The sequence below is a fragment of the Pristis pectinata genome, chromosome 16 (genome assembly GCF_009764475.1).
Source record: "Pristis pectinata isolate sPriPec2 chromosome 16, sPriPec2.1.pri, whole genome shotgun sequence".
In the NCBI taxonomy this organism is placed as follows: domain Eukaryota; kingdom Metazoa; phylum Chordata; class Chondrichthyes; order Rhinopristiformes; family Pristidae; genus Pristis; species Pristis pectinata.
Window position 1 is genome coordinate 28,727,018 of NC_067420.1, and position 27,422 is coordinate 28,754,439.

Genomic DNA, 27,422 nt, shown 5'->3' on the forward strand with positions numbered 1-27,422 from the left:
CATGCATCTAATTCTAACAGCTACATGTCAATGCAAAATGAGCTTTTCTGGAACAGCTTATTAAAAACATCCACTGGATAGAAGATATTGAAGTAAAGATCATGAAGAACGCTCCTGTGACTTCTGAAAAGATGCTCCCAGTGGTAAGGCATCAAGTTTGCAGTGACTAAAATAAAACCTGCCCTTCAGGCCTATATGATAATCAAGTCAAAATAACATGTGTAAACAAAGAGCAGCATTACCTCTTTCATTTTGTCCATTTCATTCTGCAACACCTGCTTGGAAATGTCCATTTCAATTAGTTTCTGCCGGAGATCTTCATTTTCTCCTTCCAGCTTTATTCTTTTCTTCTCAATAGCTTCCAGTTCATTGTGAAGCCTTACAGACACGTCTTTTGAAACCTGTACACAGAAAGTACAGTACTCAGAACATGCACTGGCAGGCTGCCTTTTTATTTAATAATGCCTCATAAAGCCCCACTTGTCTACCGCAAAGCAATTAGTCATAAATTCTTTTCGAACCCCAATTGAATTTCATTAGGCGCAGTCAGGGCAGACATTTTGAATTTCTCACACACAGACTAAAACTATTTATTCCAAAAGGAGTTTTTATTCCACTGCCAAAAATTGGTAAACAATGTCTGATCTATTGTTTGAAAGGTGGGAAGTTACATTAAAATACTACAAAGATGTGCATTGAAAAACTGATTCCAATGAAATACTGAGGACTCAGAGAAACTGTGTAGGTTTACAATCACTCTAACTGCATCACTTGACCAAGCTGAGTGACAATGTTGGCATATAAAAGAGCCAAGATCGTGCTATTTGATGTTTCACATTTCTAGTCTAAGACAGGATGGAGCAGTAAACACATAGGTGATCTAACTCTGCACCATTCAGGGTTTATTAGCTAAACTTTTCTGCCACCCAAATACACACTTTACTCATTATACCGGTCAGTTATCGTGGAATGAAAATCCTGCAGTCAAAAATTTAAATGTGACTGCAGAGACAGAAGGCATGACATATTTCTTCTCAACCATTTGTGGAACATAAATACAGCTGTCACAGAGAAATCCAGACAGAACAACTGTAACCTTCCAATTGAAATAGTTTGAGATGGGGGTGGGGTAATCCAGAAGTTCAGAAAAAGTCATACAATATTAAAACAGAAGATAAAATGTGACAACAAAAAAAGTCACCTTTATGTATATTAAAATGAATAAATCGGTAAGGTATAGGTGAGTTTCAAAGGGATTGTAGTGCTAATATTCTTGAAATTAAGAATAAACTCAATTGGGCTCTCTCCCAGAAAACATTACTCTGCAAGACTTCTGCTGTTCCATTTCAAATTAAATTATCAGAACTGCAGATGTTATTATCCTGTAATATTTTGAATGTCCAGGTATTGAGACAAGTAACAGTAAGTTATGTTTAATAGACGATCAGCCAGTTCACCATTCCTGAGTTGAAACAATGCTGCGAAGAGAAACACATACGTATGAGGGAAAAGAAAACCCATAAATATTTTGTGATCTCTTTTCCAACTTAAAGTAATAAGGCAGTTTTCACAAACCATTCAACCAAATTAAACACAGTGAAGTTACAATCTGGAACTACATGACTGCTAAAGAGAAAGTAGCATGTAATCAACAGGATTGTGCAATTCCATAATCACTGGAACGATCAAAGCTTTGCAGTTGTGAATAATGGTAGACAATTAAACAACTGACATGAATATCCTCAATAATGTCACACACAACCCAACATGCACGAAAAATGACAAGGCTGAATGAAATGTTTGCATCCATCTTCAGCCAGAAGTGGTTAAGTAGATAATCCATCTCAGTCTGCTTCAAACAGCCCATCACCACAGAAGCTGGACTTCAATCTCATTCACTCAATGTGATGTCAAGAAACACTGAATAAAGCAAGGCTAATGGCCTCACAACATCACACTGTCACAATGAAGACTTCACAGTTAATGGGTGGTGTTGTGTTGCTAGGAGAGATGCTTCCTGACAGCTCCAGTGACCCGGACTAAATCTTGATCTCTGGTGCTACCTGTATGTAGTTTGCATGGGTTTCCTCAGGATGCTCCGGTTTTGTCTCACTTACGATGAGGTAGAATAGGATTTGTACAAAAATGGATGCTTAGTGGTTGGCATGGAATCAGTGGACCTTAACTCTCTAAGATTCTATGCCTCCATAACTTGTGCTCCTGAACCAGCTGCAACTCCTGCCAAGCTATTCCAGTACAGCCATTATGGCCTTTGCCAATGGGCAGAAGAGATATGGTAAGACTAATTCCATTCAATGCCAAATTGGCATTTTGACAAAGTGTTACATCAAGCAGCCCTAATAAATGGGAACCAGAAGGAAAACTCTCCACTGATTAGACTGACAAAAGGTACAAAAGAGGACTGATTTGGATGGACAGTAATGACTTTCCCAAGAAAGGCTGCACAATTTTTTTATGGCACTACTCTAGGCCCAAGAACCATCAAAATTTTCATTAATGAACTACCTTGCATTAGAAGGTAAACAGTGGAAAGGTTCATTGATGCCCGCAAAGTATTCAACTCCATTCTCATCTCCTCAGAAAATGAAATAGTCTATGCCCATAAAACATTCAGACTTGGGCTGATAAGTGGCAGATAGCATTTGCGGTGAAGGCCAGCCATCACTTCCAGCAAGAGAGAGAGAACCTCTCCTTAACATTCAACAGCATCATCATTCCCAAAGTCCCCCCAATATCCTGGAGGGTAACCAGTGACCAGATGCTTGAATAGACTATGTAAATAAAGCTGGGAATGCTGTGCAGAGTCACTCACCTCACTAACTTTCCAAACCCTTTCTACCATTTACAAGTTACAAGTCACGATTGTCATGGAAAATTCTCAACTTGCCTGGAAGAGTGCAGCTTTGTTGAGTGTGAGAGTTCAATGCCACATAGAACAAAGCTAGTAGGCACCTTATTCAGCATCCCAAACATTAATTTGTTCCACCACTAGTAAACTGTGATATTGCATGTGTGTATGTATGCATGTACTACAATGTGCCCTGAAATAACCTGCCAAAACTTCTTCAATAGAATCTTCCGAACTTACATTCTCTACTGCCTAGGACATGGGCAGCAGGCACAAGGGAACATATGTAGGTCCTGCTCCAAGTGACACATCATCCTGATTTGGAAATATATTGCAACTCCTTTGTTATTGGGTCAGTATTAAGAGAGAGCCTTCAAACTGCAGATTAAAATAGCAACACGAGACGGCAGCTCACTATTACCTCCTGAATGGGCAACAAGCGCTTGTCTTGCCCACATTACCCTCAATCAGGAAAGGATTCAAACAAATAACTGAATGGGTTACTTTCCAATGCCTGATAATCCACATACATTAACATTTAGAACAGCCATTCTCTGCCCCAAATTGCTATGGATTTAATTGCACTTCATACCACCACAAAGGAAGCAGCCTCAGAATCATTGCTGCAATTTGAATTTATGACCTGGAACTGTCCCAAGTTTTAATTCAATCTGTAGAACTAAATACCACAGACTGCAAATACACGTCTTCCGTCTCCAACACTACATGATCAAGGTTTCATAAAGAATCCAATGGACTGATAATTTACAGGGCTCTATTGTTTCAGCCAAATCAAGACTTCAGACTTGGAACATTGGTTTGATCTTGCTTTCCAAGCAATGTACTCATTTACCTTCTTTTCCTTGCTTCTGCAAAAATAAATCTATTACTATTAATCTGGATCCTTGGGTTTAATAATGTGCTATTTAGAACTTTTCAATGGAAATGAGGAAAAACAGGCCATTCAATGTGCACTCCAATATAGCAAGTGGTTAACTGTCAATCATAACCTGCCATTGTGGATAATGCCATACATTTTAGTCCATTGGAAATTTGCTCTACTTGGAACTATATTTTTGCTAAGACAAATAAACGCTGATCTCAATGTTTCTTTTTAGCAACAATTTATTGGCTCTCAAATGTGGTTAATAGATTTAACATAAGTCATTCCCATAATTGACTACACTGAGTTTACTACAACATTGGCTCCATTAGAGACAAATAATTACTTCAAAAAGGACAAAAGAAAAATGAGATTGCACAACATATAACCAGTATGCATTGATTGGGACTCTGGAATTCTGCCTTTGCATTAACTATGTATAAATTATACAATGAAACAAACTAAATTACTTTTTGTTAAAATAATACACAAAGCTTCCTGAAGGCAAAAGGTTTTTCCCAAACCATCTACATCCAATTCATTAAAGAAAAGCAGTAACACAGTGAAGGGAAGGATTTTGATCTGACGTTAATTTAAATAATACATACATTCTGATATGCAAATACACATACTAGTTTCATGCTTGGAGCTGCCACTGTTCAAGTTAAACCTATTAACTCATTCTTACCTCAATTACCATCACCTAATCTAAAGTCAATTATTTCCAGAAAGAGTGTCATTAGAATGTAGAGAATTTGTTCATTATAAAGCTGTTTAATTCAATTAGTTAAACTTGAAAGAAATTTGAATCAGCAAGAATGATATAATGACCAGCTGCAATAAGAAATATTTTTATTATTCATCCTGCTAACATTAACACAGGTGAAATTGGTATACAACATCCTTTATAATTATTCCTTTGAGAGCCACCACTCACTTTGAATTGCATTATCTTCACAAAACCATATTAAAATGGATAAGGTTCAGTGAATACCACACAGTAGATGGTAATGAAATTCATGTGTCCCTCAGCCTTCACTCTTAGACATTTTTTGGCTCTTCAAATCTTACTTTTGTTTCCTGCAGTATAAATGAGCAAGCATGAAACACAATGTTCAAAAACATATTAATAAACTTTAGATTGGAAGCAATGTTATTGGCATATTTCTTGGTACATATTACCAAGCTGAAGTATGAAATAAATCATCACTTCAAAAATTTACAGTAATTGTTGTCATAATCGTTCCATATGCGAGAAGAATTTGCACACAATTGCTTCGAAAGCTAATGACAACAAATTCCCTTGATGGTTTGCAGCGCCCCCAAGATTGAGCAACCTCCATCAATGCGTAAATGGCACATCCCCAAACCAAAAGACCCAAGCATGAATACAATTTAGTCCTCCAGCCTTGTGTAAATAGCTGGTATCAGGTGGCAGTAGAGGTTGCAGCTTGCCTAATGGGCAATAAATAATTTGGTGCCATATCCATTGCTGGCTGAAACCTCCAGGGGAAATTCTCCTAGTAAACACCAGGAAGGAGCACATGGAGCCAAATTCCAGCAAGGTCAGGGGGAAGTTGTATGAGAACACACCAGCTCCCCCTGCCTATGCAGGAAGGGCAATTTGGTGAAGTTCATAATTTACATTTTGTTAGTAGTTGTTGAAGAACCCAAGCAGAACAGCTCGCACGCCTGTCTCAATCATCGAAATCTCATTTGGAAAAGAAGTCCTTCAGCAGTTGTTTTGGTCTTCATTAACACAAAAAAAGTAGCCCAATATATTTCTCAGCTATCAGTTCAGGATTCCTAAAGGAGCCCCGGAATTTAGCAGTGGGACCAATGCCTATACAGATCGGCATAATTCATTGCACAGCAACCATACCTACTTAAAGGTAAAACAGCATGTTAAGCATTCAGATTATTTGCTTAAAGCTTTGAACTTGTTCATTTAAAAATTTGCCCATTCATGAATAAAATTATGGAATTATTCCCAATTAAGGAAGGGGCTTTAAAATTAAAGTGAATCCTTTTCATATTTTGATATTCAATGCTAGCATGTCCCTGAGAATCCAACTTGGTTAAGTGGCCAGTTTGAACTAAGAAGCAACCAGGAGTTCAGCTGTGGTACTTCCAAATAACACAATTCAACTCAAAGAGGGAAGTTAAAGAAGTATTTACTGGAAGATCTCTGCAGCAATTGTTATTTATTATAGACAGGCAGGATTTCTAACCTGACTACAACTCATTGAATCTGCACTGGGAAGAGTGAAGGCCATTCTTACCTTCTTCAAAAACAATAGGTTTGAAAACAGCTTGAGCATGCAGCATATTTGGTTACACATCCAACCAGTTCTTCTTCATGACCCAGCAGAGCTCTTTTCCATCCAGAGATGGTCTTCCATTAGCCCCAAGAATGTGTTTGAGAACCATACTTTGAATGGATTTGCCAGGAACAGGAGAAAGAACTACAGAGAGTTCAGTCTCAAACTGTGCTGAATGGATGTTTCGCTCACAATGCACACTGAATGCTATTTGTTGAAGAAATACTAACTGTTGGAAAACATCATTTGGATATTCAGTCTGCTCATTAATGCAGAGTTTGATGCTTACTTTGATAGACCACAAGATAGTTGTTGCTGCTAGAAACTCTTAACACCCAGCTGGTGATAGCATATATTGTTTATGGTTTTTGTGTTTGGAAGATTAGTGGCAATGATCAATATGTTTTTTTGAGGAGGTCTCAGAGCAACTCATTGAGAACTCCAAGCAATTATGTCCATCTCGTGAGAACCAACTCCTCAGCTGTCTAATAACCATTATATGATTTTTAATGATGGCATACTTATGTCATCTTAATGAACAACCTGAAGAGTCGTGCAATATTGCCAAACACCTGCAGCACTGCAGAATTAAAAACTAAAATAGCTTTCATCATTGTTTTTAAAATGTTGTGCTATCTTGCAGGCTGGATGGGGTATTTAGATACCAGTAACCATAATAAATCACTGATTTGTACAGGACTTGACCAAGCCTTGAGATACCTTGTAGTTACAGCCTTCAAAACATGCTGCAAAATATAAGTTTTGTTTTAAAACTGTATTTTAAACCTACTGAACAACTGTTCAACATTTTTCATGTTTATACGGAGGCGGCCACGAGCTGTGGAGTCAATGACTATATAAAAAAATATATAAAATTAGCAAGAAAATTTAAATTTGGTTTCCAAGAGCAAAGCAAATCGACAGCTGCCAAAATCAAGCAAATAATGTATTCTCATTGAGGTTACTGTATCAGGATTTTTAAAAAGTATGCCTAAAAAATTCATTGTACAAAGTTAGTATTCACACCCAGTAAACTGTCCTGCCAGCTTACTTATCACAATAAAGCTTCCTTAACCAAAACTCATTCAGCCACAATCTGGCAATGAACACTGAACAGAAAAACATATGGAAAGATTTTTATATGATATGATATTTAAATCATGCAAATAAAAAAAACTTATATCAAGAACTGCATACTCCCTTTTGAGATGGTCCTATCATTTTTCTGGGAATAGTGCTCAATATTTATAAATACCTTTACATCTTGTTCTAAACTTCGGATGAGTTCTCCATCAACGTGACCTGTCTGAGCTGCTCTGAGGCTTCTTCGCTCAGTCTTTCGCAGTCTGTATTGAAGGATCCGACAAGTTTTGTTTGCTCTATCTAGTTCTTGACGCAATTCTTGTAGCTGATACACGTCTTCTTCCAAATAGATGTCTCTCATTTCCAACATCTCGGCTCGAAGTTCTTCAATTTCATCCTAACATCAGGAAACATCAGTAAATGTTGTTTTAAAAACTGGTACAAAAATCTAAAACAAGGCAGAAAATAAATTCTGTAATGATCCACAGAACCAGGAACCCAATGCGGCGTAATATTATTTTACATGTTATGCTTCAATCCTCAAAGGGTGTTGAAGGTTCTAATGAATGTTATAATTGTAGTATATTAACAGTTAACAGACGAAGTTGCATAGAACAATTATAGAGAAAAAAACTGAACCAGATGTTCAATCGTTTGAGATATGTGTGTGGAAGATTTAATTACAATTTTACTTATCTTCATACTTTAACTCAAGGTTCTCTGAGTTTTTCCACAATATTCGGTCACATAAACAGCCCTGAGGGGATTGGATCAGAAGCTTATGGGATATCATTTGTCGTGGACTAAACTTCCATCTCCATCATTCCATGGATTCTCACTAGTAACTTTTTTTTGTTAGTTATTCATTCAGAGAAAGTGGATGTCACCAGCAATGCCAGTATGTGTTGTCCATTACTAATTGCCTCTGCACTGTGGGGGGAATTAAGATTCACATATTGGTGGATCTGGAGTCACATATAGATCATGAGGCAAGGGTGGCAGATTTGCCTCCCTGAAAGACATTGTTGAACCAGATGGAATCTTAACGACAAAGTTCTAGTTTCATGCTACTGTCACTGCAATGATTTATAATTCCAGGTTTATTTGATTACTTGAATTTTAATTACCCAGCTACCACAATGGGACTTGAACTTGTGTCTTTGGACTGATGGTCCGGAATTGTGGCTGCTACACCGAACACTCATTAAACAACCGTACATCCCACCAAAATGACGCAAACAAAAAGAACAGGCAAAGTAACATAAAGTTATTGAAAGGTACTCTGGTATCTCTTAGAAAGGACTGATCCAACAATACAGAAAATAAATATTTACACTTTGAAAACTATCAGAACAATTAAGCCATTGGATGGACTTGGTAAATTTCTCCAGATTGGATGGAAAGATGAATAGCAACGTTAACCAGATTTAATAAAGCATGCTAATGACCTTGAGATGTTCTGGATGCTCGAAAGGCAATTAAATGATAGTGTAAGGTGTGACTTTTATGAAGTGTCATCAATGCACTGATCAGCAACTGGCGTCACAAAAATAGGAGCATCACATCCGTGAAACCCACTGAGAAGTGGGACTGCATGAGAACAGACGTCACTGCCTCCTGTGATTATCCCAGCTGTTGTCAGCAAGCTTTCTACTTTACAAATAATGAAGCATTATAACATTGGGAAAAATACTATATCCAAATTAACCATTCATTAAATGAAAAAAAGTTACAATCATAATCTAACCACAGCTGCTACACTTGTGCTCATGAATTTTACTGTTTTTGAAATTAATTCTAGAGTACAACAAAATATGAAATCTTCTGAGTGACAGCAATTCAGTTTTAGACACCGTGCAACCAGGCGCAAATGTAGGTTTTCTTGCTGCCTGGTGATGCCAGCTACACATACATTTGGGCTTTGTGTTAGAGTGGACAGAATTTAAATGATCACAGGCAGAATGATCAAATGACCTCGAACATACCACTTCCTGTGAATGCAAGGTGGAATTTCAATGCCAAGTGTGGGGTTAATTGATGAGGGCTGTCCTACACTAGGCTGCAAGTTTGGCAAGGTAGATTTCATAGGATTAGTGGATGTATTTAGGTCCTATTCTTCAGCTTTAAACAACATCGCTCTCATAAACTGAGAGAACATCAGAAGTAAGATTTACATTAAAAAATGTGCAGTCTATTTCACAAACATGCTTCAAAATGACCACATGGATTTATGCTGGGTTCCGCTGTTCCCTCCCGCATTGCAAAGTCATGCTGGTAGTTTAACTGGCTACTGTAAATTATTCCCTAGTGGAGGTTAGTGGCAAAAGAACTAAGGAGGAGTTGATGGGCATTCAAGATGGAATATGCTGAAGGGCTACAGGGAAGTATAGAGCAGGAGAATGGGACTGATGGGATTTTCTCTTCTGAGAGTCAGTATGGTGCCAAGGGCTAAATACCTTCTTCTTTATTGTAAATGGAAGTTTGCTGTTTTTTTTCCTACAAATACATGTGATTTAGTACTACCTTTAACTTCTCCTGTCATATATGGTTAAACCACTTTCCATTTTCTGTTTTTGTTCCTTAAAAGGAATGTATACAGGCCGCAAATCACGCATTATTTCTTTAAACACCTTGGTTTGTCCACTGTAATAACATTCAATGCAGCTTCATGAGTTAGGTAGATGCACTATTATAGCCAGCCTGACCCTCATACCTTCATAGGTGTCTCTTTTTAGATTGCAAACCCTGATTTTCGATTGAACATTTTTGAACAATGTAAAATTCTCTCAATATTGTGATCACTCTTTCCAAGATTTTGAATTAACCATTTATCATTGATGTTGTATTTTCAAGGCAGGATGGTGTGTAACTTAGAGGGGTACTTGCAGGTCATGTGCCCCTCACCCTTGGGTTTGGTAAGTGTTGGCAAGGAAACATTGGTGAGTCACTATAGTGTATTTTGTAAAATGTTTAGCGTGGTAGAGTTTGCTTTTTTTCTTAAAATGGAGCTGCTCTCATCTAGCCAAGTGGAAAGTATTCCAGGTGACTGGACAGCATTACATCTCACTTCTATCTTCTGCCTAGTAGCTTACAGAAAGGTTTTGGAGAAAATCATGAGGCAAGTCACTTGATGCAAGCACCCAATTCTTTGATCTGTTCTTGCAGCCATTGTAGTTATGGGGATAGTCCAATTAATCTTCTGGTCAAAGGTGACCCTTGAGATCTTGACCATTTGGTATGCTGTCTGAATCAGTCATAATGGTTCTGTTTCTGTCGGTGGGATTGTAACTGATTAGGTCATCAACATCTTGGATTTGCCTTTAGTGAAATATGATGATGATGCAGTGAGAATAACAAGGTTTCTGAAACCCTGTTGTACAATAATGAAAACAGTACATCTGCTTTGAGATTTGATGGTTAAGAAATAAACAAAGAACTTAAATGAGCCGTAGAAGTAGAAATAAAGAGGAAATATTAGATTTTAAAAAAGCAAAAGAAAGGGAAGAAACATTTACTCAGGCTCAGACAAGTTCACAACTAAAATAAGTCTCCACACTTAGCAGTATTCAGTTACAGGTAAAGCTAAATTGACAGTCATAAACAATTTCTACATTCTTAAAAGTATATTTGTTTTACTAATTACTAGGAGACATCCTGTGGTGAATTTAATGGGCAATTCTTGTGCAATATGTGAGGCTAACAAAACAGCAGCACAATTTTGCAGCAACCCATTCAAATTCATAATCCTTGGCGTTTCACTTTTCCATTAAAAGTTGCTGTCTGATTGCAAATTATGTAGATCATGCATCATTCACATGGAGTTACCCTTTCAGCAAAATTTGGGCCATTGTGATCTGGCTAAATAAGTGAAAATCCAGCTCAAAGGTTCTTTTAAATCTCTCTGTCAATGCCATGCCTAATAACCAGTCTTACTGCTACGTCAGCTGTGATTCAGCTGGTAGCACCCTTGCATGGGGCAGGAGGGTGCAGGTTCCAGCCCATCCCAGAAATTTGACTGCATAAATCTAGGTTAAGCTTCCTTTGAGGGAATGAATGAGTCAGAGGTGTATTTCTTGAGCAAGATGTTTTATTGCCTTCTTGAGTGAATGGAAAAGATCCCATGGCACTACTTTAAATAGCAGAGGTTATTCCTGGTGTCCTGGAAAATATTTATTCCACAGCAAGCATCACTAAAACAGATTATCTGGTCATTATCACCCTGCTTCCCAAGGAAGGCTGCTGTGCATAATTTGAGGTTATGTTTCTTCCTTCACATCAGTGACTGCTGGTCGTAAAAGAACTTTGGGATGTCCAGAGATCATGGAAGACTGCATAAAAATGTTGTCCCTCCAGTGTCAGACCAGCCACCAATGACACATCAGTATGAAGATTCTCAGTGAATTTAAACAGGGAAAACAAGCAAGAAATATAAACAATCATGTATTGGGTGTCTTAACTTTGAGAGTTGGTTTGTCAGGACCCAGGGCTCATGTAACATTGGGGGAGGGGATGAGGCTGGAACTCTTCTCAGTAGACCAAATAAACAACTCTCCTTCAATTCCCTAGCTCCTGACCTATAGTGGGTTGGATTGTCTCAAGGGATGTCTGCCTGTGACTCAACCACGGTTTGCAGTGGCAACATATGCTGCTCCTTAACCTCCAGCGAGCAGGACTCCTAAGCAAGTTCAGCAGGCAGTGCCTTGGGCAACCTGCCACTGCATGTTGATCATTGGCATTTGAGGGGCCTCAGAACCACCCCCCAAACCAAAGTACGAAGCTAAGTAATGCCAACAAGCATTACCACTGGGGGAAGCATATTTAAAAAACAAAACTAACCTTGCAGCATCCTTCACCTTCCTTTACAATGGCACAATATTCATCTCACCACAGGACCTTTTAGCGATCTTTCCACAACCCTACCAGCTGTCTTGCCCCTCAGACCCTACTCCCTCCAAATCACTTTGCTTCCCCAAACATCTCTTGCCACTTTGTAATTCCCCATCCAGGTCCCAGACTGAGCCAGAGACCCTATTCAGGGATCTCTTGCCAGTCAGGGGATCGGCATACTGAAAAACATCGATGTAGCTGGTTAGCTGAAGCCGCCTGTTTACACATGAGCAGAGGATTTAATCTCCCAGCCAACTGGTGAGCGATTCGCAAAGGACCCCTCTTAGATTGCAAGGAGTCACTCAGAACGCAGGCTGCTCACTGACCTCCACTGGGGGCAGTGGATCGGGGCAGATATGCGATGCAGCTTGTAATTAACATAATCTACTCCATTAAAAACAAAGTAAAACCGTGACATGTTGGATTAGATAATGTATGAGCCAACAGTGAAAGCTCATTGGTATTGACAGTGTTCATCACAGCAATCAGATTGGAAAAGAGGGAAGTACAGCAGTCACATATGTAACTATGAGTAAGCAGTTCAGAAGAACTGGCCAATAGATCAATCTACCTCACATCAAATTCAGTCCCGAAATAAATTATGCTGTTTAATTGTTAAACATTTTACCTCCATCACTTGATGCAGGAATACTTGAAAAAAAAGTTGTAGAATGTAAAATGTTTATTATTCCAAATTTTGTCGAGCAAGGCTTGGTACTGAAGCTTTATGATATGTTAAATGCAGCTCAAATGATAAGATCAAATTTCATTTCTGTGCATTAAACAATTCAGAACGTTAATAGATGGCATATTTTGGTATGCCGAGTTCAAAGAAATAAATTTTCATATGAATTCTCTCTTCCATTTTGATTTTAAATAGGTACAATAATTGGTTAACTACTGAATAGATAAGTTAACTACGAGGGGGAAATACAAGTCAACACATACCAAATAAAATAACCATTGAAAGTATGAAGCAGTGGAAAAAAATGTACACACATACGATAAAGTAGTGAGCCAAGAGTAAAAACTCATTGGTATTGACCATATTCATCTTTGCAGTCAGACTCAGTTCCAAGTCCAGGATTCATATTTGAAGAATCAATGTTGTCTTCCCAGTTATCCTTCCGCAGTCAACATTTCCTCTTCCCTCACTTAAGCACGTTTGAGACCATTACTGCAAGGTTAGTTGCAATCAACTAATTAAGCACAAGAGATCAGAGAGCATTGATACTCATTCAGTTGTTGATTGGATATTACCACTCAACAGTCACGGAAGCTGCTAAGACTGCACTTCTTTATTCTCCAGTTTCTTCCTATGGAATTGACTTTGTGCCTTCAGTGTAATAGCTTTTCAATTTAAAACTTTTGATGTGAACTTCAAGAGCCACATGAATGTCAAGGAATTTTATTTGACTATACAAATGTGTTAACATTAATGTTGCGAAGTGCCATTCCAATCAAACATCTGTAGATTCTGAAGACATCACTCACTTTGCACTGCCATACTATGGTTTTCTATTAAATCTTAATTTAATATTAACTGTTAAAATTATGGGAGCTATATACGTCAAACTTGCATTGAAAGCAAAGCCTTTCTTCTGAATTTTATATATATTTTTAAATGATACAATTAACCCATTTTTGATACATGCTATTTTACAATTACACAAGTCTTAAAGTTGTGTATTTAGATTATTCGGATTGACACACAGCTCAGTAGGACTCTTGAATAATTTAGTTATTTTTTTAATGAGGCAACGTCTCCCACACCATCTAATATTTTTTCCAGCATGAAACAAATAGTCAGGGAAGGATGCTTATTCATAATATGAAAGAAAATGAAAGGGATTTAAACCATTTCAAATAAGCATGCTATTTTAAGAATACTGGCTCTCCCATGGTGTTGCTTGCAGTGAGTCATATGATATGGTTATGGGGTAAGAGAACTGTTATACAAAGTGTTATTCTGTTTGGAGCCTTTTAGTTGTTAAGTAAACATGAGACCATCTGACAGAAGCTAATTGTTTTTGTGTAAGAGAATTTTTAGGTTGGGATGCACTTTAGAGCTTGGCTACTCAGCCTGATCTGATGGGGATATAAGGTATTAAAAATTAAAGTCTATATGGACGGGTCAGGGTAAGCCAGATCATTACAAACAAAGTATTAATTTTGAGGATTCACATCACTTCTTTTTTTTAATATAAATGGTAGAAATATGCAATGATTTGCTTATTAAAATATTGCATTGTAGTTATACCATTGAATATAGTCACCTCTGGTTAAAAGCAAAAGCAAAGCCAGGAGTTGCCCAGTGAAGTGATGCATCCTGACGCCATCGTACAGCTGGCCACTGAATGGCCCTCCATTCACCACTGCAATTTGGATGCATTTTATAAGCCCTCCTTCTGCCACATCAGGGTCTGATTGGCTGAATATGACCAAAATTTCTAGTCTTGCTGCCTTGATGACACCCCAGGCATTCTGCTGTGTCATCGCTATGAGGAAGCTGCAATTCATTGGATGAGACCAAGGTGAGGGCTCAGAGCAGACCAATGTGATTGACATTGAAGCCCAAAGCCAAGGGGAGAACAATTTTAACCTTTACCCTTTGTGACTGCTGCCACTGGTATATGCCCCATCACCTTTCATTTTTTCAACATTTATTGTGTTATGCATTTTTAAATCTCACTTCTGGTCCATTGCTCCAATCTAAGCTTGCCCATCTGTAGTCAGTTCTTACACAGTTGCAATTTTTGCAAAATGACACTTCTTGTATTTACTTTAATAACCAAAATGAAATACATTTCTGCTGGCTCTGGTCAATCAAGACTTCCCAACCCAAGTCTGACCACATACATCAAATTTGGGTTGTCGGATGGTCAGCTCAGGTTTTAATTTTATACCCAAGACAAACTCTAATGTACTAGTCAGTTGCAGCCTAAAAACATTTCTGGATAGTATTTGTGACAAAGTGTAATGTTTTAATGAGTGGTACATTTTAAAGATATTTTTCCACTGTTAAAAGAGAACTAATGGAAATAGAAGTAATGCAGAATCTTGCTGTTGAAATGCTGGCATCTCAAATTTCAAGGCTAAATGTTTTTCTTCAATCAAAGACAATCCCTAATCATAGCCAGTTTCTTCAACTTTTGTTCCAACCCCTCCCCTTCCTCTCTGGGATAGGGTTCCTCTTATCTTCTACCCCACCAGCCTCCATATTCAATGATCATCGGCATCCATTTCTGCACCTCCAGCATGATGCTACCTCCATACGCATCTTCTTGGTGCCATCCTTTGTACATTCTGGAAGGATGTTCCAATCAGTGACACACTGGCCCACTCCTCAATCAACATCTCTTGCTCTTCCCTGGACACCGTCTTGTGCTGGTGTAGTTGATGCAACATTTTACTTTTTACCTCCTCCTTTCTACCCAGTAATCCAAATATTTCTTCCAGGCAAAAGAGCAATTAATTTGTGCTTCTTCCAAGTTAGCACACTATGGTCACGGCTCACAAGATGATCTTGTCTACTCTGGGGAGTAGAACTGCTGGTCGGGCGACCACTTTGTGGAACAGCTCCATTTAGTTCACAAGCATGACCCTGAGCTTTTAGATGCCTGCCACTTTAATGAAGGGTCACTGACCAAAACATTAACTCTATTCCTCTTTCAACAGATACTGCTCGTCCTGCTGAGTTGTTCCAGCATTTCCTGTCTTTATTTCAGAGTTCCAGCATCTGCAGTCATCCTAAATTTTCACACTGTCCCTTCAGTTTTCCAGGCCACTCCTACTCTGACCTCCTACACTGTTCCAAATTCAGCAAAAGCTTGAAGAACAAGTTTGTCTTTTAATTAAACACTTTACAGTTTCCTGGACACAAGAATGAGTTCAACACTTTTAGACAATGACTCTGATATCCCCATTTACATGTGTTCCTTCTTCACTTGTTCCATTACCGTTGCATTTTGCCTTACAGTATCATCCCCCTTTGTCACTTAATCTCTCCTATCTGATACAAAACTTCTTTTCTTCTCCTCCTTTCTCCAACTGCCCTGGAAACTTTTATATACCTGTAATTTACTCCAATAAACTTGAAAGGTCAACTTTCTTCCCCCTCCCCCCACTTCTCTCAACAGATTCTAACTAAAACCATATAACTATACAGTACAATATAGGCCCTTCAGCCCACCATGTTGTGCCAACCTTTAAACCATGCCTATGACTATCTAACCCCTTCCTCCCACATATCCTCTTATTTTAAATTCTTCCATATGCTTACCTAACAATCTCTTGAACTTGACCAACATATCTGCCTCCACCACCACCCCAGGCAGCGCATTCCATGCACCAACCACTCTCTGGGTGAAAAACCTCCCTCTGATATCTTCCTTGAACTTCCCACCCATTACTTTAAAGCCATGCCCTCTTGTATTGAGCATTGGTGCCCTGGGAAAGAGGCGGAGGCTGTCTACTCTATCTATTCCTCTTAATATTTTGTACACCTCTATCATGTCTCCCCTCATCCTCCTCTCCAGTGAGAAAAGCCCTAGCTCCCTTAGTCTCTCCTCATAATCCATACTCTCCAATCCAGACAGCATCTTGGTAAATCTCCTCTGGACCCTTTCCAATGCTTCCACATCCTTCCTACAATGAGGCGACCAGAACTGGACACAGTACACCAAGTGTGGTCTAACCAGAGTTTTATAGAGCTGCATCATTACCTTGTGGCTCTTAAACTCGATCCCACGACTTATGAAAGCTAACATCCCATAAGCTTTCTTAACTACCCTATCCACCTGTGAGGCAACTTTCAGTGATCTGTGGACATGAACCCCCAGATCCCTCTGCTCCTCCACACTACCCAGAATCCTGCCATTAACCCTGTACTCCGCTTTGGAGTTTATCCTTCCAAAGTGTACCACCTCACACTTCTCCAGATTGAACTCCATCTGCCACTTCTCAGCCCAGCTCTGCATCCTATCAATATCCCTCTGCAAGCTTCGACAGTCCTCCACACTATCCACAACACCACCAACCTTTTTGTTATCTGCAAACTTGCTAATCCACCCTTCTAACCCCTCATCCAAGTCATTAATAAATATCACGAAAAGTAGAGGTCCCAGAACCGATCCCTGTGGGACACCACTAGTCACAGCCCTCCAATCTGAATGCTCTCCCTCCACCACAACCCTCTGCTTTCTACAGGCAAGCCAATTCTGAATCCACACAGCCAAGCCTCCCTGGATCCCTTGCCCTCTGACCTTCTGAAGAAGCCAACCATGTGGAACCTTGTCAAACACCTTACTAAAATCCATGTAGACCACATCGACTGCACTACCCTCATCAATCTTCCTCGTTACCTCCTCAAAGAACCCTATCAGGTTTGTGAGACATGATTTTCCCTTCACAAAGCCATGCTGGCTGTCCCTTATCAGTCCATGATTCTCTAAATGCTCATAGATCCTATCTCTTAGAATCCTTTCCAACAGCTTGCCCACCACAGACATAAGGCTCACTGGTCTGTAATTCCCTGGACTATCCCTTCTACCTTTTTTGAATAAGAGGACAACATTTGCCACCCTCCAATCCTCCAGTACCATTTCCGTGGACAGCGAGGACTCAAAGATCCTAGCCAAAGGTTCAGCAATCTCCTCCCTCGCCTCGCAGAGCAGCCTGGGGAATATTCTGTCAGGCCCCGGGGACTTATCTGTCCTAATATTTTCTAACAGCTCCAACACATCCTCCCTCCTGATATCTACATGCTCTAGAACATTAATCTTACCAACACTGTCCTCAGCGTCATCAAGGCCCCTCTCTTTGGTGAATAGTGAAGAGAAGTATTCATTGAGAACTTCACCCACTTCCACAGCTTCCAGGCACATCTTCCCACCTTTGTCTCTAATTGGTCCTACCTTTACTCTCGTCATCCTTCTGCTCTTCACGTACGTGAAAAGCGCCTTGGGATTCTCCTTAACCCTACTCGCCAAAGCCTTTTCATGTCCCCTTCTTGCTCTCCTCAGCCCCTTCTTAAGTTCCTTCCTTGCTACTCTATATTCCTCACGAGCCCTCTGATCCTTGCTGCTTACACCTTATGTATGCTGCCTTCTTCTTCCTGACTAGTTGTTCTACCTCTCGTCACCCATGGTTCCTTCACCCTGCCATTCTTTCTCTGCCTCACCGGGACAAATTTATCCCTAATGTCCTGCAAGATACAGCTAACCTGCTAAATTTTGACCGCACAAAGTTCAATCAATGCAAAGTAAAAAATTTGGTGAATTAACCGAAGAGCTGTTGTACCATTAGTATTTTCTGCAGCTGGTATCTTATTCCAAAAGTCTGTTGTTTTTGACACTTCCAAATGTGCCATACAAGATCATTTGTCTTTAACATGACAGAAGTAACGAAGAGCTTCACAGGAATGTTCCAAGACAAAATACCAAGCCACACAGAAAGGTTCTTAGGCAACCAAAAAGTAAAGAAGGTGGTTTTCAGAAGCATCTTAACATAGGGAGAGGAAATATTCTAGAGCCATAGGTCTGGATTGGTAAAGGCATGGATAGAATAAAACCAGAATGCACAAGAAACCCGAATTGGAAGAGAAAAGTCTTGGTGGATTACCGATCTAAATGAATTTACAAAGTGTTGGGCTAGGTTGTCAAGAAGTTGAACATAAGTGTTAAGAATTCTAAATTTGGCATTTCTATATCAGATATTGATGTAAATCAGTAAGCAGAAGAGTGATGGATGAATGGCATATAATACAAGTTAAACTATTGGTGGGAGAGTTTGGGATTATGACGGATTCTGGGATGGGTGGGGAGAGTAAAGTTTGCTGTTTATGCAATGTGTTTACGACCTCAGGATACAGTTGAAGTCTAGTCACTGTTCTTATGTCAGAAACTTGGCATCCAGCTTGCAAACATCAATTTTCCACCATAATGTGTTGGTTTAGGTACAAATATTGAAGATACTCCACTGCTCTTCGAAGTGTGCCATGGAATTTTTCTCTCCAACTAAAAGAGCCGACTGGGTTTCATATCAAGTCTCCTCTAAAAGTGGCACATTTGATGGAGGAACACTCCCTAAGCACTGCCTAATTTGATGCGCTCAAGTCTCTGGAACGGGATGAACACCAAACATTCTGATTCAAGAGGCAAGAATGCAACCCACCACAATGCATCAGGTAATTGGGAAAAACGCATGAAAACATGTTTGGGATTTGGTAAAAGTGTGAGTAAATATTTCAACAGGCAGGAAATGTGTGACCGAAGTTTAACATTTTACATACATTGATAAAATACCAACAGAAATTTCTCTCATCTCTCAGCCTACATAGCCTTCAGGTAGCCATTTCCCTCAGCCAGTACAATTACTTTTTGCAAGGATGTCAAAACAATTACTCATTGAAAATTTCAACAAACTCCACAGATGTGCATTAACATGTGATACTGTAACATTTGCACATGTAGACTTTGCCCAGTTTCGCTTTACCTCCCAAAATTTTAGAATTAAGGCAATGCTTATGCAAAAATTCAGGGATAAAACAACGTTCTACTTCAATTCCTTCAGATATTGAGAACAAGAAAAATTGCAGGTTCTTCTTGGATCCTCTGAAAATTCTAGAAAATCATCTCCTGCTGGCTTTCCCACCAACAAAGGAATTTCAGACCGAGCAACATCTCTGGGACAGTAATGTGGGTGTAGAGTAGTATTGTGCTGCTGTAGCAGCCTCACACTCTGAAAACAGCAACATTTATTCATCACACCTTTGCATCTGAGCAATCGCCAGGATGTGGATGCAAGGACATCGGTACAAGTAAGACCAAGCCCAAAAGGGAAGACAGCTGTTACACCAGTCATACCTCAGCAATAAGGTGCACCTGAAGGCAGTCTGCACCCAATAAAACCCACGCCGTGCATTCAATTTCCACCTAGTTGAATGAAATGCACCATATGTGCATGGAAAGCAAAGCTGATCTTCCACCCACAAGATTTTGTTTTGCACAATCTCAGTGCACCACAATCTTTGCACCACTCCGTTGTTTTACGCTGGTCCCTGTATTTATTATTACCATGTATACTGTTTACACTGTGGGCTTCATGCGAGCAAGGAATTTCATTGCACCCTCATGAACAGGACAATAAACTAATCTGAATCTAAGAATGAAATGCTGTACAAAGGCCTCCGCCCACCTTCAGGTAATCGTTCTCAGACCGCAGCTCATCGATTTCCTTTACGAATTCCTCCTGGATGCTGTCAACGAATTCTTCGCTGAAATCCGAAAAGCCCAGCGAGTTGCTGACATGCAGCCGGCTGTCCAGCGACGGCGACTTGGTCCCACACGGCCCGTCGGACTGGCCGCTGGCCGAAGCCAAGGAGCCGTCCTCCCCAGGCCAGCTCCGATCGTCCTGAGCCGGCGAGCAGGCTCCCCGGCGGGGCAGCGGGGGCTCGGAGCCGCCGGCGCCCCGGGCCGACTCGCTGTCGCTGGTATCGGCGGATGGCGGCTTGTTGTCCTCGGACAGCGGCTCGGACGGGCAGTCGGACAGCTCCGAGCTGCTGTCGGTGGCGGGCGAGCGCTTGCCCGGGGCTCGGGGCCCATCGCCGGCCCGAGGGTTCTTCCTCTTGCCTGGAGCGCCGCCCGCACCCCCTGCCCGTTCCGGCTTCTTGCTCCGCGACTCCCCCTTCCCGGCCCGGGACCCCGCCGTTGCCCCTGCCCCCGCCGCCTTGCCCGCCGGCGACTTGCCCAGCTTGATGTCCTTGAGGCCGGGGCTGTGCCGGGACAGGCGGCACTGGGCGAGCCCCGGCTTGGTGCCCCCGGGGCTACACTTGGACTTCGCCACCGACCAGCCGCGGATCAGCGCCTTGGGTCTGGCCGGAGACGGCGCTCGGTGTAGTTTCTTCTTCTCCGCCGGCTGCTGCTGGCGAATATCTGGAGTCCCGTTCACCGCCTCCATCCTTCACCCATCCACTGCTCGCCGAGCGGAATCGTGTGGAACAAACAAGAGCCAGCAGTCCTTGTCTGAGCCACGGTGTTCATCCCATCGCCGCCGAGTCCAAGGCTGCCTACTGACCCATTCAAGGCAATTGCAAAGCTTGATCAAAATATCGTCGATGCCCTTGCAAATTTTTTGTTTGCTTGGGGTAAATCTATATATTTCCAGCAATCTCTCTGTTTTCACTGAAACACGCTGCCTATCTAATGCACCACTCTGCTGCTGGGGAAATAACATAATACTCCGCCCAAGCTCCTGATCTAGTGACGCATGATAGCTACCAAGAACCAACTTGCTCCCCCCTTGCATCAGACGTCCTTCGCCGGAATTGCTGTTTCAGAAGCCTCCAAAGCCCAAACACGCACAGAATGACTGTTACTGGGTTTTTACAACAGCCTTCGTCTTTTTTTTCTAATCGTCATTGATTCCATTTCTATCTCTGTCTGGGGCCAGACTATTAAAGAAGCAACAGTACGCATTTTAAAAAGCAAATGACGCAAATCAGACATTTAAATAAAAATAGGAAAGGTATCTCAGTGGGTGTAAAGCTAAAAACAGTTGGAAGTGGGAGGATCTTCCGTCTGAAGCTTTACATATTAGTCCATTGTTGTTTCTTTAAATTCATATGCTGTGATTTCCCAACATTTTCTGTTCTTCGCTTGTCATTATGACAATTCGAATTGTTTCAACAGACATATATGGTAATACATTAATATATGGTCTTAGAATGAATTGAGAACCAAAGAAGTTATGACCGCAGTTAAAAATGTTAAGTATTTCTCAAAATGACAAAACAAAACGAATTTGGTCTTTGGTTTACTCCCCGGCCATTTTTCTTGCGGATCCGGAACTTACAAACTTACCACCAGAAGAGCATGCACCAATGATACAGGTAGTGTTAAAAGACGATCAGCCAACATAAAAGCATGGATATTGGAAATCTGAGATAAAGATAGAAAATACCGGAAATTCTCAACAGGTGATACAGCATCTATGGAGCATGAAAACAAAACGACCATTCTAGGTCAACGATCTTCCATCAGAACTGGTCTTCCATATTGACAAAGAAAGTAGGTTCAGTGATGCCAACTGGTTGTGGAAGACTTGAAATGAACCATGTTCCTGTTCCAAACTCAACCATGTAAGCACAGGGTTTTGGTGCAATGTCAATCAAGAACAGCAATGTAGATTCTACCTGTCCTGGACTATGGAATTTTTTCATGCGGTAGTGATGTAAACAGGTCACTTGGAGTAGGGTGACACATCACAGTCCAAACTGATACCCTGCTTGTCCATGCTCCAAAACCCTGACTTTTAATATTTAACTATCAGGTGTTCTTCTTGATCTTTTATGTTTTATGATTATTTGTGTTATAACATCTATAACTGACATTGTGGGAATTATACAATAAAAATGTAATTCAAAATGCTAAGTAGTTAAAGTAACAGTATACTGTTGTTACATAGGATGTGGGTCATGACACAGAAAGAGATCCTGATCATTATGGAAAAGAGTGAAAATAATGAAGAATATAAATTCTTGCATATCTTCATTTGACAATATTTTCAATTATCTATCAATAAATATAGAGCTGACCTTAGCTGGATTTGTTCATTATTCATCTTTCCCTTTCTGTGAAAAAGTATATCCTGAAAGATTTAATCCATCTTCAACCGAAATCAGTACAGCAATGTATGCTAAACATATGTTATATCAAAGTGCTACTGCATCTTCTACTAAAGGCTTCTATTTTAAGAAGTTGTCCCTGATGTCATAGTTATTGTACATGCATTATACTTATATTAAGCAACATATCACAGTTTAGCCAATTAATGCAATGTATGTTATTATGCCCTTACTCATAATATACAGAGCAGAACATTTTGTGGTAAACTGCATCATATGTCCTCCAACAAATGCTGGTTAAAAAAAAACTCATGCAAACTGATGTACCAGACATTAAACATTTGTTTGTAATCAATAATTTATGTAGCCTCCAGACCAATTAGTTAGTGCCATCTTAAATATGTTCATGAGCTGAATGTCATTCCAATCATCATGGTTCTTTTGTGCCTAAGATCAAACAGAATGAGATGAAGCAACTTTGATACCAAAAAATGTTACTGTTTGGTTTGTTCAATGTATTGCCAATTGTAGATTCTTATGGGTGCTGCTCGTGATTTGAAGAGATCGGGTATTAATGCTAATACCCAATGATAATATGCAAAGTTCCAGAAAATTACCATAGTGCTGAATGATCGTAGTTCCTTGAATAAAATTTGAAATCAAAGCACAATTTGCTGTTTGCCAATTCAGATAGACATTAAAAGTACTTTGCAACAAACAAGATGCTGGAGAAACTCAGCAGGTCAGGCAGCATCTGTGGAGGGAAATAGATAGTCGATGTTTTGGATTGAGATCCTTCATCTGGACTCTAATTTCTTCCGCCGAGTTTCTCCAGTATCTTGTTTGTTGTTCCAGATTCCATCATCTGCAGTCCCTTGTGCAGATGTAAATACTTGGTAAATACTTGGCTGACTATTTGTCAAAAAGTCACAAATTCCATGAGAGACTTTTTTCTTTAACCAATATCAACATAATAATTTAGTTATTCATTTTCCACTCTCTATAAACTTAAGCTTATCAAGAGGTCTCCCACTATTTCCATATTTACACTGAGTTTTCCTCACCCACCACTAGTTCATAATGGCCAAGAAGTTGCTGTCAGGGACGAAGTGATGGCACTTTCTGCCAACCAGGTAAGATGTTCCCTTAAAGATCAAGCAATTCCTTTGGCAAGGACTTCCCTTCAATGACAGCCGGTATCATTGTGGGTCAGTTCAATTGGATTTTAGTTGTCCAGCAACTATGTTAATGCCATAGAGGCTGGGCAAGCAATCAGCCCCAGATTAAGAATCAAGAAGCATGTTTAATTAACTTTATAAACATATATCAAGTGCTAAATATGGATTAGAATATATGAATAAAGTAGCAGCTGGAAAATTAGAAATAAACTTCAAAAATGCTTCACTTTTTGAAATATTAATTTAAGGAAATTACTTAGAAATATACAACCAGTCCATATTTTTAGGGCCTCATTGTTTGCTTAGAAGGCTATTAAATTCACACTTAGATCTATGAAATGGGATTAGTTCATAAAAAATATAACCTTGACTGTGGTGAAGAAGGCTGCAGATATCACAGCCTATGTAGATGCATTGAATCACTGAAGATGACTTTGGTATCTCCACATTTAGCAATAATGGGCAAAAAAATTCAAAGTTGCTGAGTGTATGGGGCAATGACAATGAATGCTGGTGGTTTTGCTGTCATTTATCTGCAAAATCTGGACAAATTTCACTTTGATATTTGACATTATAAAATAAACATTAACAGTTTAAACCAGAAACAGAATCTGAAATTGTCATGCTCTATGCTTCTAAGGGTGGAAAGAAAACATAAAAGGACATCTAATAATTCTAGTAGTTGCAAATAATCAATGGAATGTTTTGTTTGTTATGAAGGAGCTAATACAAAGAGCTTAAATGCATATCAAAGACAGTGATAATCTTCTAAAGGCACAGGGCATTGGGACAAGCACATCAGAGTGATCTGAAGTAAAAAAAAGCAAGAAAAGAAAAATTTTGCACAAGGCTTTGATGTGCAAAAAAATAACTCCATATTCTTATGTAACATTATTTACAGTGTTTTAAAAGTAACTTACTAAATGCAAATTCCTTTGAATTGCTTCTGAGAGACATGTTATTGCAAGTCTTTCTTTTCACTCTTAACTGCATGCAGAATCCTATATGGTAAATAATAGGCACTAATTTGGAATGCTCTATCTTATTTATGTCAAAGACAGTGAAACAAATTTATGCAGTATCTGTTTGAATACTAAAGTTTGGCAAAGGTTTAGGAGATGAAATTTAAAAAGATCTGAACATCCATTAAAAACTTAAGTGCATGCCACACTATAAGTCAGGACAGTGTGATTCCAATTTAGATATGTGGATAAAATTTCTTTATACAGAACTCTTTCTACAGAATCACCTTCTTCAATATTGGCAAGAAATTCAATAACATGATATTATTACTTTACATTCTGTATGCAGGAAGTTGTTCTATGCTGGAAAACTTTATGTTATCCAGACAGAGTCCTCCATGACATCTTTAAGCCATCTGTGCTCTCTCTGATGTCAGTTTATTTTCATATTGGAAACTCCTGACAAAATCAATGGGCAGATTGCTTTATTCTCATTCTAGTGTTGTATATACAGGATAGTGCATTTGAAAAATTGTTCTCAGTGGTGCTAGTATATTTTTAAAACTGCATCCAGTGTGATGAAAATGTATAATTTATGATGATCATATTTTCAAAGAACAATTACAGAAATGCAAGAGGATATTACAAGCAGTTTAGGTAAGTTCTATTTTACTGTGTTAACTTATTTTTCCATTTAAGATTGAGTGCAAAAACATGTTGCAAATTAGACCATGAAAATAAAGTTAAGCTTGAGTTTCATGAGCATATATTCATTTCGAGGGAAAAATAAGAGAGAAAGGAAAATAAAAATATATCAATGGCATATGAACAAAGTTTCAGTGAAAAATTAACATAATCTAGCACCTGTTTGATGATCGATTGTTTCTGTAAAATAAGTATTATGTCAATGAAAAATAATAGATGTCTGTATGTTCTGTGAATTTTTATAGCGTGGTTGCTCTTTGGATTTGCTCAGAATTTTAGTTTGCTTTATTCTTATGTATTGGAAATATTTTTTATTGCTAATGTTATGCTTTTTGAAAATATGATTAGATTATCAAAGTATAATCCTTGGCTGTACTATGAAATCTTAAACAATAAGTTTCCTTTCTCCAGCGGCAATTAAGATCCACATTTTGACAAGTCATTTCAAATGAGGTAAGATCTCCCACCTCATTATCTTGCTGGGACAGGAAGGAGAAGAAAAGAGAAGGGAATGAGAACAAGATAGAACAATGTTGGCCATTTATTGCCCCAAAATGAGACTGCAGATTTAAAGTTTATTACTGCAGATCTGTTGCATGTTGCATCATGTAGTTTAATATTTGAATTAGTCATGCTGCATTAATTTTTGTGTTTGTGGATTCTAATTACTTAAACTGTCCTATTTCCAAGAGTTTGTTAATTATTTAATTTGCAATATTTGCATTGTTGTTCACATGTACATTTAAGCTCTATTGATCCCTGTCAATTTACATAACAATCTACTTTAAAATTTAATTTCACCTTTTTGATGATCAGACTAATTCTGTTTGACTAGTAGGCTGTTTTCTGTTTGTTACATGGAAAACAACATACAACTAAATGCAATTAAATGAACATAGAACAGTACAGCACAATACAGGCCCTTCAGCCCACCATGTTGTGCCGACCTTTAAACCTCGCCTAAGACTAGCTAACCCCTTCCTCCCACATATCCCTCTATTTTAAAATCCCCCATATACTTATCTAGTAATCTCTTGAATTTGACCAGTGTACCTGCCTCTACCACCGCCCCTGCAGTGCATTCCATGCCCCAACCACTCTCTGGGTAAAAAACCTTCCTCTGACATCTCCCTTGAGCTTCCCACCCATTACTTTATAGCCATGCCCTCTTGTATTGAGCATTGGTGCCTTGGGAAAGAGGCGCTGGCTGTCCACTCTATGTATTCCTCTTAATATTTTGGACACCTCTATCATGTCTCCTCTCATCCTCCTTCTCTCCAAAGAGTAAAGCCCTAGCTCCCTTAGTCTCTCCTCATATTGCATACTCTCTAAACCAGGCAGAATCCTGGTAAATCTCCTCTGCACCTTTTCCAACACCTGCACATCCAAATGGTGATAAAGTCAGAAACTGCATTACTTTATCCAAGTGGTTGCTAAGAGGACATGAAAGTCTGAATAATGTGATTTGGAGTATATATAGGCAAAATCAAGTTGTTTAGCAGATCAGGCAGCATCTGAAAGAGAAACAGAATTAATGTTTCAGGCCATTGACTGTGCATTAGAACTGAGAAAAGTTATAACTGAAACAAATTTTAAGTTGTCAAGGAAGCAGTGGGAGGCAGAAGGAATCATAAGGAAGGTCTGTGATAAGTTTTAATACAGGTTCTGATAACAGGTCATTCTCTCGAACTTACACAAATGCGCTATAGAAAGTATCCTGAGGGGTTGCATTTCAGCCTGGTTTTGGTAACTGCTCTGCTCCGGACCATGGGAACCTGCAGAGATTCTAAGCACCGCCCAGTCCATCACAGGCTCATTACATCCAACCATCCAGTCCATCTTCACGGTACATTGCATCAGAAAGGCTAACAGTATTGTCAAGGATGCCTCACACCCTGGCCATTCCCTTT

General features: G+C 39.5%; 1 protein-coding gene across 2 annotated transcripts in view; it reads right to left on the minus strand.

Moving 5' to 3' along the window:
• soga1 (suppressor of glucose, autophagy associated 1) overlaps positions 1-21,552 on the minus strand; it is a 75,042-nt gene extending 53,490 nt beyond the window's left edge. For both annotated transcript variants that reach the window (XM_052031450.1, XM_052031448.1), the window contains exons 1-3: positions 20,240-21,552; positions 7,329-7,553; positions 243-401 (exon numbers count right to left, since the gene is read on the minus strand). In XM_052031450.1, coding sequence (XP_051887410.1) covers positions 243-401; positions 7,329-7,553; positions 20,240-21,001 — 1,146 coding nt within the window. In that variant the 5' untranslated portion in view covers positions 21,002-21,552. The remainder of the gene's footprint in view (positions 1-242; positions 402-7,328; positions 7,554-20,239) is intronic.
• Positions 21,553-27,422: the final 5,870 nt, after the last annotated feature.